The sequence below is a fragment of the Copadichromis virginalis genome, linkage group LG14 (genome assembly GCF_057382275.1).
Source record: "Copadichromis virginalis isolate Kocher_CV1m ecotype Utaka linkage group LG14, C_Virginalis_male_GT1.1, whole genome shotgun sequence".
In the NCBI taxonomy this organism is placed as follows: Eukaryota; Metazoa; Chordata; class Actinopteri; order Cichliformes; family Cichlidae; genus Copadichromis; species Copadichromis virginalis.
Window position 1 is genome coordinate 11343846 of NC_140631.1, and position 14670 is coordinate 11358515.

At 39.0% G+C, this 14670-nt stretch overlaps 1 protein-coding gene across 1 annotated transcript; it reads left to right on the plus strand.

The window, feature by feature from the left end:
• The first annotated feature begins 723 nt into the window (after positions 1–723).
• On the plus strand, positions 724–13938 carry mpzl3 (myelin protein zero-like 3). The gene is made up of 6 exons (XM_085479339.1): positions 724–945; positions 4558–4724; positions 9791–10004; positions 10940–11096; positions 12689–12758; positions 12965–13938. The coding sequence occupies exons 1-6, from the start codon at positions 876–878 to the stop codon at positions 13043–13045; spliced, it is 759 nt and encodes a 252-aa protein (XP_085335465.1). The 5' UTR covers positions 724–875; the 3' UTR covers positions 13046–13938.
• Positions 13939–14670: the final 732 nt, after the last annotated feature.

Here is a 14670-nt window from a genome sequence, read left to right on the forward strand (position 1 = left end):
GGCACTTTTTGGCCAATGTCTATTTTAAAAACCTCAAAACAGGCGTAATAAAACAGTTTTGTTGTATTATTATTATTATTATTTAGAAATTAACCATCTTAAATACACAACACAAGTTCACATATACTTGCATCAACACACAAGAGTTGGCACACTGCCCTTTTCTGATGAATCATAAGTGAATTAAGCATAATCCTCAACCACTAAAACATATTTATTTGCTTTATTAATTAAATAACTCCAATTGGGCATTTTAATAAATAAAATAATATGCGTTATTCTTTTTTTTTGTTAAATAGTAAATCTGAGAATTCGTGGATAAAAAAACAATAATTACATTTTAGCACTCCAAACAATATGTTGATTAAAGAGCTTGTTCATACTGCCAAATTAAACATTACACAAACAAAAAAATATTTTGGTAATTACAAATACTGTTAATTTAGGGCAGCTGTGGCATAAACCTGACATCGGGTGGTCTCATATGTTTGTTATCGCTGCTTTATTCTGAAAAACAGGGTTACTACGCGAGTGTTTTGCGTCCCATCGTGGCATTTTCATGGAGTTTCTCATGCGAGTAATAAAAAACACACGAACGAATCAGGCGAGGGTCATAGCTGCATAGCTATCATAAATTGCGTCTACTTGTATTCAGCGCCTATGCTTAAAATTAATTTTACTGTCTGAGCGCCACTTCCTGATACACCTGTTTGGCAGGTAGTGGTAGGGCGGTCCGCCTAGGCGACGCTATCGGAGACTGAGTCATGAAAAATTGACTATGGGCGGAATTTTACTGAAGCTTTGACGCAACTTTGGACCTTTTTTTTTTTTTTTAAACTTCACGCATTGGAGCCCGTTTTCCCCCCAACTTCAAAATGCGTCGACCGCTCCGAAGAACCAGCGCCCTGAACGTGGTTTTGCTGTTGTATTGGCTCTGCTGTTTGGGTGAGTAGACCGAGCCCGGGCTCGGCTGTCTTGTTTTTAAACTGGAGCCTCCATACTCACACAACCCCTGTCGCGTCTTTCAAAGTTTGGGCTGGTAGGCTGGCACTTATGTCCCATTTCCGCAATAACTCGTTAAACACAGGCTGTTTAAAATTTAGTTGACGTTTGAGTTTTCAGTGTCGTTAGCTCACCACTGTTAGTTGTACATTACACGTTTCGTTTTTAAGGCTATCACATAAATGCCCAAGGCAATGGAGGCCTTCTGGGTCTAAAGCCTACTCAACACTTCCATAGACCTAGCACGCCATATTTATTTGTAGTTTTTTTCCTTTATAGCTTTTCGTTTTAGATATAAACACTGCCAGTGAATATATAATACAAACCAGTGAATACAAAATATACTAAATGTAATCCAGTAAACACCACGAAGTTGTAGTAAACTGTACTCAGACAAGTGTTAAGTCACTGTCAACTAATTAATGATTCCCTCTTGTGGTAATAAGCCTAATAATCCACAGAGGCTTGCTAATGTAGCTGCCGTGGGGGCAGGCACACACGCTCGGCTCTTAATAATAAGCATAATAATAAGACCTTATGGAAAAAAAATAATCAGACAGTTGGTATTCAGTAACACAAGACCACGGCATTTTGCCAAAGATGGCGCTGAACTGTGGGCAGACTTTCAAAAAATAAGAAAAATAAATTGTGAAAATAGTCATGACTGTCGTGGACAACATAAAACACGGAGAGGTTGGTGTAACATCAGCACGTCCACAAACGCAGTTCTGTGAAAATGCTAGGATGCTGTGTGAAATGTAGCTAAAAACAATGCAATGATTCAAATATTTCATAAACCCAAATTTAATTGTTAATAGAATTTAGAGATCATATGAAATGTTTAAACTGAGGAAATGTATTATTTTAAGAAAAACATTAGCTCATTTTGAATTTGACGGCAGCAATGTGTCCCAAAAATTGAGACCGGGGACTTCACTGTGCACCTGGACTCTTCTATTATGAAGCCATGCTGCTGTAATATCTGCAGTATGTAGTTTTGCATGGTCTTGCTAAAATATGGAAGGCCTTCCCTGCAAAAGACGTTGTCTGCATGGGGGCATGTGCAGCTCTATAACCTGTATATACCTTTCAGCAATGGTGGTGCCAATTCCATAGGCACTAATGCACCACTGTACTCTCAAAGATGCAGGACCTATAAGTGAGCAGTGATATCAAGCCAGATTGTTCCTGTTTCCTCTTTAGTCCAAAGGATGTGGTGTCATTTCCAAAAATAATTTAAAATTTAATGCTATTCTGTGGTCAGATTATTTATGTTCTGTCTCTGTTTTAAGTGGATTTGCCTTTCTGTATTGTGTTGATGCCTCTTCTTTGCATGATAGCTTTAACCTGAATTTGTGTGAGTTTGCCCCTCGCGCACAGAGATTTCTCCAAATTCTTGGAATCTTATAGTGAATGTACTGTAGATGCTAACATATTCTTCACAATTTTACCTTGAGGAACATTGTTTTTGAAATTGTTTCACAATTTAAAGATGCCGTTTATTGCAGACTAGTGAAATTCAGCCCACCAGCATAAGCTAAAGAAAAAAAATGTGGAAAGAAATCAGCCTCTCTAAGCTGGTTTTTAATACTCAATCATGCTGCTGACCTAATTGCAATAAACCTAATTGGTTGAAAAAGTTCCCCAGCTGTTTCTTTTTAGTGCCTCTTACATTTCCAGGTGTTTGTTTTCCCCATCCTGACTTCTTTGAGACGTGTTGCTACCATCAAATTCAAAATGAGCTTATGTATTTTATGAAAGAGTAAAATGCCTCAGTTTCAAAACACGTTTTGTGTGTTATATTGTCAAAAAATATGTTTATTTGAGTTTACGTTTTACAGAGCATCCAAATTTTGTGGAATCAAGGTTGTACTAATATGGGGAGTTTTTCCTTGCAGGGTTACATAAAAACATGCTTACACAGTGTGTTCTCATCCTCGCTCTTCTACTCAAGTAAATGTCCAAAAACGAGTGTCAACATGCCCAACGATGAGCTGCCGGTGTTCCTGTCCCAGCACTGATTACGATATTATCAGCATTTATTATCTTCAAGTTCAAGAGTGGTTTGGCTTTTTGATTTCCACTGTTTTGAAGAGATTGCTTTGTTCAAGTCACCCCAAGGTCTTTGTCGATGAATCGGGCTGATTGGATGAGATCTCTTCTGCTCATGTGTTTAATATAAACTTTGGCCTTATCATGTCCCTTGGGATGCTTGGTGAAAGCAGTGGTGTTGTTCTAATAAGATTGGTTATATCAGAGGATCGCTCTGTTTTGCTTTTGGTAAATTCTTAAAGAAAATACATGTTGAGGCTTTTTCTGGAAATGAAGGGCTCTTTCATTTTTGCCCTCCAAAAGCAGTGTGTTAATGTCAGAGATAGCTGAAGGGAAAATGCAGCCGGTTTCACATAAATACTTTGTCTTGAAGGGGACAATGTTGCACCACGATGATGCTTTTATTCACTTTAGCTCGAGTCAAAGTTGGTCAGGCTGTTTTATCAGTCTACCAGTTATAGCTTCAGTCAGAAATCTATCACATAGCCAGAATTCTCATGAGCCCCAGAGGAGGTGACTGTGGCATGCACCACAGCAATGCTGACATTTCATCTTGAGACTGAAAATACCTTTACAGTTACTGCATAAAACAACAAAACAAAAAAATGGCTCCAGATGCACAGAGTCTCTCAAGGATCATTCCTGGTCATGTTGGCGATCCTCTACATTTTCTGTATTGCTATCAGCAGCAGTTTTATGCATTTATTGAAATAACCATGTCTGGATGGATTGGCCACGAGAAGCTTGGTGTCTGTGGTTCAGAACAAATCATTTTGGCAAAGCTGTCGGCTAGATTGCTGTGAAATTTGCCACAGATCCCTAAGGTCCTATTAGGGTAAATGGAACTGATTTTTTTTAATTTATTTTTTTTATGTAGTGTCACATCGCGCCAAACTTTGCACTTTATTTTTACTGCTAAGTAGCAATCAACATGTTAAACAAAGATATTGAACAGGGTGAAATTTCAAACCTTGCTGCACAGTCTGTCCACTGTGTTTTGAATCCAGTCTTCATGGTGTGTGTGCAAGCACTAGCAAGAGAAGCCGTTTGTTTGTTTGTTTTGTTTTGTTTATAGGTGTAGTTGAGCGGTTTGTTGTGGACAGTGCTGATGTTGAGTCCCTTGGTATTATCACTGAAGAAATGACAATGAAAAGCCATCTAGAGCGAGACAGAGCTGAAGGCCTCTGAGAGATACAAATGTAAAACAAGGTCTGTCCAATTCAGCAAGAGAGTCGGATGAGTAACTTGCATTAGCGTCAGTGCGTTCTGTGTCTATCCGGAGGACGTTGTTACCTTGGTGTGAGCATATTTGCACACTCTATTTTGCAGTGGGTAAAACGTCACTCACATTGTGTTCTCCTTCCTGCTTTACACACAAATATACATAAATCTGTACATGATAGTGCCATTTTTTTTTCTTTTTTTTTTTTTCTGGCTGGCTTTCATCTCTGACCAGCGGATCTCTCTTCTTCTTTTTTTTCTACTATAATATTTCACCTCCAGCTCCTTCCCCAGTCTCCTCCATCACAGTGACTACACCACCAGAGGTCCATGCATCTAAAGGAGATACTGTCACATTGTCCTGTTCATTTACTTCCACAAGTAGGCCAACTAGTAGGATGACAGTTGACTGGTCTTACCGGCCGCAGAGCGGAGGTCCACCAATGATGGTGAGTATACTTTTATCCAAATTAACTTCAAGGCTGTGTTGCAGCCAGTGTTGCAAAATAATGTGTGTGCTTTATTTGCAGCCATAACTGCCGTGAAATGTTAAAGTCTGTAATGTTCAGTCAGCTCTTTCAGAAACATGCATTTTTTCTAAAACACCTGTAATTGACTCATTTTGGGAGTTTTACACATTAAAAGATAATTGGACAAGAGAACAAATAAACACTGTAGTGCACCGGCTGAATGTAGATGTCAGTTGAAAGTATTACTCTGTAAAAGATCATAGAGAGATCAAAGCTGTGCTTCCAGTAATGACATTATTTACTGAACTAACTAATGATGACTTATTATCACACATGAAAATTAGAAGACCACGACTATAATTTGGTAACAGATAAACAGGATTATGGGGTTGTTGATTTTTTATTTTTTGTTTCCTTCGCAGGATAATTACTGTTCTCAGTAGCCGATTTTTCTATGTCAACGGTTCATAGATTCATTTATTGGTGGCTGTCTGTCTATACATTTTTTTTTTTTTTTTTAAATATGGAGTGCTGGTAAGACTTTTTTTCAATTCAATTTAATTCATACAGCGCCAAAACAGCAGTCACCTCAAGGCGCTTCATATTGTAAGGTAGACCCTACAATAATACATACAGAGAGAAACCCAACAATCATATGCACTTTGGCGACAATGGGAAGGAAAAACTCCCTTTTATCAGGAAGAAACCTCTGGCAGAACCAGGCTCATGCTGTGGAAGAGAGCCAGAGATTAAGACAAAATCTCTGACACTGACTGTAGAAATGTAATGCATTTTGTGAAGTCTTTGTAATTAGATTTCATTGAACTGAAATAAAAAGTGTAGCTGAACTAAACATGACTCAGCCTGGCAGGGAAGGAGCTATGGATTATTAAGGTGGGGCAAAACAAGACAAAACAAGAAAATCCTTGTGAAACATGTCAGATACGTTGCTTCACAATCACTGTAGGCTGAAGTTATAGTTGGAAGATAAAATATAGACTCGAGACAGTATTTATATATCTAAGGTCCTCCTGACCTGCACTTCATGTCTTCTTTCTTGCTTTCAAGGGGCCAGAGTTTCTTGTCATAAAGTCTTTCAGAGATTTTCTTTTCTCACTGGTTGTTTTTTCACTTATTCTCAGTACAGTCCTTCATAAGCAACATAACACTGACCTAGGAATCATTCAAGCATTGAAAAGGCACCTAACTCATGGGATGAACCAGTGCTATGTCTACACGTAACAGACATCTTGGCAAAGAGCCCATTTTAAATTTGATCTTTAGGCCCTCTGTTGCAAAACACATCATTTGTACACATTTCTTCAGCTGAAAATCTGAAAAACACCCCCAAAAAACAGTTTAACAGACATAAAATATTTTTGAACTTGCAGGGCCTCACACAGAAATTGTTCATAAGACAGGCTTGTGACACGCATTGCCACTTTGTGCAAACACAGCTTGTTTGAATATGTGATTGCTTTATTTGCATTCATGGCCAGCTCGACTTCGCTTGATTTCTGAACGTACCTGTACACCTGCTGTGATAGCGGCAACACCCTCAAGCAAATTCAGTTTAATTACAATTTTGTTTATGCCAAATTCATCTGATTTATGAGCCTCGGTGTGAAGAGAAAAAGAAAAGTCCACGTTTTACCCATTCATGTTCCAGTCCATCTTTTGTGGCTTCCTCGGTAAAACCCCAGAAAGTGAGCTACCTTAATAGACCCCTCCTCATGCGATGGAATTGTGGTCTTGTTCGAAGTGCGTTGAAATGTATCCATCCTAACCCATAACTGCATTCAGTCCTCTAAGTGTGGCTTGAGTTTCACTGACCAATCCACTGGAAACACACCACATCATTTAAGCATTTCCATTTGTACTTTAAGATAGCCATCCACTGTGGTTCTGTGTAATTGCATTTGGACTGTGAGAATCCATAGTGTGGTAGCTGCAACCCTCTATGCAACCATTTCCTATAGGAGCACTTGAAGTAAAGTAGAGGCTAATGCTTTGTGGCTCTGCAGATATGGAGTTCTGCTGGTTCACTCTCATTAAGATGTAGTTGTGTGGAGGGAGAGATGCATGTTATATTAGCGTTGGGGTGTCAGTCTGCAGTAATTGCTTGATAAAGCCATACAGCTGTTTGGGGGGGGGAGGAGGAGCCAGCTGCTTCCTAACAAAAAAAAGGAGCCCACTTTTCCTGCAGTTCATCAGAACTAACTCAACCTAAATAAAAAGAGGCAGGTTCCTGATGCGACCAGTACATACAAATAACAATTAGAAACTTCCAGACTTGCTTCTAAGCCTTCATTTACTTCCCATCCAATTTCATTTGCAGTTTTGGCTGCTTTATTGGCCTGTGTGTCCCTGCTCGTATATCATGCTGGGAGAGGCCATGAATAAGCATGTGAAAACCTCTATCAGAAAATATAATTTTGCTGCCAAAGCTTTAGTGTCAATCTGAATTGCTGCAGTGCTTCAGTGGCTTACATAATTACCTCCAGTCCTGATGAGAATTAATTTTGTAGATTGGCGAAGAGAGGTTGAATGTTCAATCAAATATCAGTGGAAGCTGATGGTAATTGAAGGATTTGGCTATTGGGTTTTGCTGAATAATGTTACATTAAAATCTATTATTATGATCTAAAAGTTGCTGCTAAGCTTCTCAAGTCAGGGGAAGCATTTGTTTAAATGTAGGTGGTCTCAGTTGAAAACAGTCTTCCATCCTTAGTCATGCTGCAGCATCTCTCATGAATTCAAAAGTACCTTTGGGTCTAATGTTTGTTTTCAGCCTGAGCAGAGTCTAGTAGTAGTAACTGATTTCAAGCTTTTCTCATGTAGGCTGAGCTCTGCCAACTTTTAAATGATCAACCAAGAGTGAGCAACACTGATATGAACATCTTTATCTTTGCCCGCCTCTACAGCACGAGGCTGTAAAAGCATAAAACCTTATCAATCCTAGTAATTATCCAGGTGATTCTGTGGTTTTGCTTTTTTCCTGCCTCAGTTTATTGTGAACATCATATGCAGTTATCCTTGTTGACAGTGTTCACAGAGATTTGCACATTTCAGGCAGTAAATGTATAAACTTCAAACAAGGCAAACGTTTTTACCTAATCTTGATTTTTTTCAAAGTAAATATTGTTCTGAGTTTGTGAAGCCAGTTTGAATACATTATAAATAATATAAAACTTTATTGTGTTTGTTCAGTTTTATTTTCATGTACTTTTCAGGAAAGGGAGGGATTATATTTAGGGTTTGTAGCACTTTGTGAATGGTTCATGTTTATCAGATTTCCTGAGCACAAAGAATCACTGCATTAGTGGCTTAGATTATCTCTGCTATCAGTTCTACTTGAGCGTACTACTTGTCATTATGTGTATTAGCTCAAATACTTGTCTGGTTAAGTTGTAGGAAATTACATGTATGTTTAGCGGTCTCTGGGCATGGATGCATCTGTATTTATATTGGAAATTGTTCGGAAAATGTTCTGTGTCTAAATTGCCATATGTCAGAAGCGTAGTATGAGTCGCGAGGACAGCTCAGGCATCAGCCACGTGAAATCAGTCGCAAAGAGCACTAAAAACTTTGTTTATTAGCAGGTTGTTGGAGCCATCTGTAGTTTGCATGAAAGATGCTAACCTCTCTCCAAACACCTGGCTTTTTCTCTCCAGGCAGTGAAAAGTGCAGTGCAAACCGAAATGGAGAACATTTGCTTTACTGCTACAACAAACAGATTTCAAAGGTCTGCGTTTCCTGTTTGCACCACACTTTTCAGTTTCACTACCATTTGGTGAGTAGTTTGTGTTTGTCGGCATTTCATGTGCAAACTATGGGTGACTGTCAGCTAACAGAGCACACACTCAACAATTTGTAGGTATTTTGCGCATGCGACACCAACAACTTTGCACGTGTTTTCAGTGGGTTGTGACATAACTGCAAACAGTTTCTTAGTGGGTTGACGGCAGCTCTGTCAACAACTCTTTCACTTTTTTGATGTTCAGATCAACACTAGTTAAGATTTTGCTTTTTAAAACTTACTGTAACATTGTAAGTTGTTGTGATCTTGTTTAATATCATCTGTGTTTGAGGAGGCGTGCACGCAGTAATACTGAGAGTAAAAAAAGGTGGAAACTGTTGCGATTATAAATAACAACAGTGTTTAGGTCAAATCTGGTATTGCTGTGGAAATAGATAATTATGTTTTTATCTTAATAAAGGAGATTCTTATTAAATCCTGTGTTTCATGTTGGTGGAGTTTTATTCACATTATTCAAACAGGAGCAGAAAACCATGACAATACAAATACATACTTTCAGACTGTATTCTTTACCCTTTTCTTGTTTGTATTTTATTTGTTTACTTTCATTTTCTTTTCCTCCATGTCTGTGCGTATTGTTGTGTCATAAACTTAATAAAGCACACATTCTGCACTCTTAGTTTACTCTGTGCAAAACATGTTCTGTCGTGTTTACACATTTTTATCCCCCTCTTTTCCACCCACATGCACAGCACACTCATTCTCCGGATGTCATGTTGTAGAGAGGTCTGGGTCAGCTTGATGTGGGAGTGATAAAAGGGATGGAGTTTGTTGTTGAAAACAGACTGATGTGGTAAATGTTAAACACAGACGTAGATTCATTTTTTAAGACTCCTGCAGAATTGTGCACTAGCGTGAATGTCCTTTGGGAGTTGCTGGATTTTATTCGTATTTCTCAGACGGAACAAGGAGCCCTCTTCCCTCTGTCAACAATGTTGCCCAAGGAAAGGATGTCCAACCGCCATCTGTTTCTCCAGACAAGTTAGATTTGCAAATGATGAGTAGTATTATGTGCTCTCTGAACAGGAAAATGATCATTAATTTACACAGTTTTAGGCGTTAGTCTCCTAGTGTGACACAGCAGGTTGAAATATGCACAATGCATAGCCACATTTCACTGCACAGCCTTCCTGCACACTCAAATATCATTTTCAGCTTGCTCAGGCTATTTAACCACTCCTCTGTCTTTCATATAAAGATGTAAGATGTCTTTTTCTCCTTTCAGTTTCTCCACTTCTCCTCACGGGCGTACCCGCCAACAGAGGGTCAGTTCGGCGGTCGAATCCGGTGGCAAGGCACCCCGGCACGTGGAGATGCTTCCATCTCTTTAATCAATGCCACACTGAATGACAATGGGACCTTTACATGCACAGTCAGAAACCCACCTGATGTCCACGGGTCCACGACTTCACACACTGTACTTACTGTCACACCAAGGGGTAAGATGCTAACCTAACAAGTCAAATCCTTGTCTTGCATTCAGACTCTTTCTGTGTTTGTCCTGACTTCAACTCAGGTGTCTGGTTTTGGTGCCTCTCATTATCAGTTGTACAGTGTGTGCATGCAGACACTGGGCTGACTTAGGAAAGGCTTAAAATTCCAATGCCAGCCTCACAGTTTAATGGATGGCAGACTAATCCAAACATCCATGTTGTGTTTGTGTAAGCCTGTCATGATTTAAGCATTTGGTCTCACATGTATCAACCTGCGTCAGCTATGAGTGTACGGTAGATGATTAGAGAATGACTGGAGTGTAGCTCATCACATTTTGAATTGCTTATAAAAACCTAGAAGGGAAGATTGAACCCACTCTTGTCTGTGCAGTTTGTAACTCTGGTACGTAAAATGAACATGTGAAATGTTGACTGTATTTTTCCGGGAACGGCTTCCACCCAACCAGGAAGTTGCTATTCTCTGCCAGGGAAGAGTCTGGCATGTAGCCCCACTGTAATGGCCCATTGTTGTTTTTTTCTCTTTCTGTACAGCTTAGCAATGAACTTTTTGTCAGGGAGCTTTGGCGATATGCTGGTTGGTGGATTTGTTACCTATGGGTAAAGACAGGCAAGCTGTTCTAATCAGCTGCTGGATTCAGCTGCATATTTACTGTAAAGACGTGAGCCATGTGTCTTTTCATCTCTTCTCTGCAAGAATATTACAAACTGTTTCACGTTTTCCGTGCTATCATCAACTGTATAGTGGCACTCATAGAGCTGCTGTATATACTATGTATACAGTTTACAGTCTGTGTGACAGTGTGTGTGTGTATATGTGGTGACTGCCAAGTGCAGATTTGTATGAAGTCCTGTAGATGTGTGATCATAAACATCATGTAACTGTGCCCCTGATGACCAAACACTCTTCTCCTCCTCCTCAGTGCCCAGCATTCGCTTCTCAGATGTTGCAGTCCTCCTTTTTTTCATCCTCCTTCCCTCTGCTGTCATAACCCTCATTCTTATTGGACGGATGATGTGTCCCAAGAAAGAGCGTAACCAATCAAAGGCCCACAGATCACCCATAGAGGTCACAGAGGGGTGAGTAGATGCATTCTGCCAATCACTGGTGAGGCTCTCCAGGGGATAATGATGGTCACAGCAGGTGATAAATAGGATTGATGGTTATAGACATGCTTTTTCAAATGGATTTAATAAACGTTAAACAGGAATCTAAGTTTTTTAAAATGGGTGTTTGCTTCTGAAGAGTGGCTATCAATCACTCTTTAACTGACTTCTCGCTGGTATGTCATGTGATTAGAAGTCACATAGGGTTTCAGCCAGTACTGGCTTGTTTTTCACTGGTTCACACAGGAAGAAGCTTTTAAAACAAGTACTGGCTTGCAGCTGTGGTTCACATTAATCTTAGGTGCTCTACGAACATTATATACTTATATATAAGCAGCTTGCCACTGTTACCATTATCTTTTTGAAAAATTGTTTCATCTTTGTCTTTTGACTTTTTCCTGTTTTTATACTGTTAACTACACTCAAATACAACTTTACAGTAAAAAACAAGAGAATAACAAAAATTGGCTATTTAACACTGAATAGAAAACTTGTAAAAAGGCCAAAATATTTTAATTAGAATATATCTATCAGTGATCTTTGTATTTGCTGAAAATCTGATGTTGTTACCTTTGGGTGAACTAGCCTGTCTTCCTTGTTTTTGGTCTTTATGCTTTGCCAAGCTAACTGAGCGCTTGCGTCATCTTAATGCTTAACTGACATAATTAAATGGGATTCATTTTAATAGGGAATTATAATTTCAAACATTTATTTTGTATTTATTGAGGAATAATTGTCTGAGTGCTAACGTCTGTTTGTGGTGTAAATCCAGTGTTTCCCACAGTTTCATATTTCATTTGTACCAGTATATAAACATATTTATACAAATGTATGCATCAGAAATGTGCACACGCTGCTGTCTGTCTGGAAATATACTTTAAAATAATATAGTGTGTAAGGTGCTCCTGTGCAAAGATTTTAATGGACAGCTACTTTGTGGAGCTGAATAACAGGGTTTTAAAATCAGTTTGCCTCTCCCTCCCTCCCTCCCTCCCTCTGATGAACGTCCATGATGGTAGTCCTTGCTCTGCTCTGAGCTCACACTACAAAACATGAAACAATTCTCCTGTAGCTTAGAAGGAAACGTTGAAACCAGAGTGGCCCTAGTTTGCAGCGGATCTCCACAGCAAAATAAATACTACAGCTGGAGTCAATGCGACTGTGGCATGAGAAACTCTCTAACGAGACATCAGTGACGTATCGATGACTGCCACAATGGTGACCTAGCGAGTGAGCCAGCGGGAAGGTAATAGTCCACTATTAGATTTATGGCAGATGGCATTGTTCTTTCAGATGAAGAGGAAAAAGCTAAACTGGGTCTTCAAATAGTTTAACAGCTGATAATATATCCTAAATTGCTGTCCAATTATAGACTGAATGTGGCAAACATGGACATAAGTGGAAACAACAAATGGAGAGCCTCAGTTGAAAAGTACGTGTTTTATTGTGGGCTTGAAAGGTGATTTGTACGTACTGTATCTAAACAGCACAGGCAGGTTTTTACTTTGCAAACATGTGATTATGTCGTTCTTAACTATCTTTGCTGTCCGTTCTGCATTCATCAGGGATGAATATGGCATCCCAGGATACACACACAAAGAAGATAGGGCCAAATGCCGTGACCTATATGTGATGGTAAGAGTACAGAATTTCTACAAAGCCATAAATAACTTACTGAGACATGTCTGCGAGATACATTTCACATGATTCATTTTACACGACCTCGGTGTCTGACAACAGGACTTTGGGATTTGTAAATTATTGATTAATTTTTTCCTGTGTAGCTGTTCTGTGTCTTTGTGTGTACCTGTCCATAAGTATTTCTTCCTTTTCTTTTCCAGGACTCAGACGAAGAGTATTACTTAAAAGACTTTAAAAAGAGGCCTCCTGAAGCCGAAGGCTATGCTGACTCCCACTGCTAGAGAACCCCGGTGGTCAGGAGATGTAACTGCAGCCTGGTGCTTTATAGGAAATCAATGCAGGATTTCTATCTTCCATGTCACAGTCCACCACTCAGCCACTCCACCACTTGGTGATGAGGTTTGTTTTGGTGACCTCTTTGGTAAATGCTCCATATATTTAACACTATGCAAATAATTAGATTTTCTTTTGTATTCCCAAGCTCATGCACCCCCCCCCCCCCCCCCCCCCAAAAAAAAAAAAAAGCTAGAATTTATAGGCTGTTTTGACTGTTTTCACACGACGGAGCTGGGGATGAAGAGAAATCTAAAGTCTGTGGTGTGAATATGGTATTTACTTTTTATTCTGTGTGCACAAAGCACCATGGCTGGTACTGTTTGGCAAACTGTCCTTGTGTATGCAATGCATGCAAACACAAATATTCTTTTCTTTTGTTTTTTTTGTTTTTGTTAGTTTTTTGGAGATGCATACATTTTTTTTTTCTAATTTATTGCCTCCATCAGAGTGGCTGTGTGATATCTGTCAGTGTCTCTGTTTTACTCTTGTGGAACATTTCTGTCATATCATTAATATTTGTAAAAAAATAAATAAAAACTAAACATTAACTGAGATCACTCATGGTATTTATAGTCAGTACTCTGTTTTACTTCCAGCAATAACTGTATGCATTTGCTTTTGGATAGTTGTTTGGAGGGAAGTCCTGTGTTTGACTGCAGATGTGGTTATGTAATGTAATATAACGGTTTTGGATGCACACCGTGCTTTTGCATCTCTTTTTCACAAATAAATTGAGCTGATTCTTTTGGCTTTGTAAGAATGCTTTAAAAAATGATTGTACTTTAATATAAAGAAATTGTTTATTCTTATTTTTTTTTATTAAAGTGATGGATCTGTATTTAACTTCTATTGAGACAGTTTGATGTTGAAGTTCATGGCGCACTGCCACCATTTTCTCCCTTATTCTCCTTGTTTGCTCTGTTGCACTATTCATGAATGGATCTCTTCAACTATTCATGAACGTTCTTGAATATTCCTTTAAAAACTCTGAGGACACGCTGGAGTCTTGGAACTACTTGTAAATTTGTGGTTGCGTCTGTCTCATCTACACAGTCGTGGGCCTTGAGAGACATGAAAAGATCCAATAAACAGTCTCCAGCAAAACGCACTGAAAGCGACAAGTCCTCAATCTGTCTCATTTCTTTTCTATTTCTCAGCCTGCTCATTCATGTCCTCTAGGTTTTAATAATTCACAAACTGCTGTGGTGAAACAGTTATTCCTCCTTCATCTGAACTGCCATGGCAACAGCTTACTCGTGTCAAGCAGGGAAAAAATATATTTAAAAAAACTGATTGAAGAAAGGAAACCGTTGGACTGTTGCCCGGACTCAAATTTCTGGATAAACCTCGTTTAGGAGACGCTTCAGATGTTCTGTTTTCCATGCTAAGAGAATATAGTATCACTCCTGTCTCATAATATCACTTACCTGCAGAGATTTACTGCTCCAAATATTGAGCCACATAACATCCATCTTTCTAAATGCTCAATTATGCAAAACATTTTGCAGAACATCTGTTTTTATCAACCTAAAGTCTGCCTTTGGGTTTAGTAGCGATTATGACTTTCCCC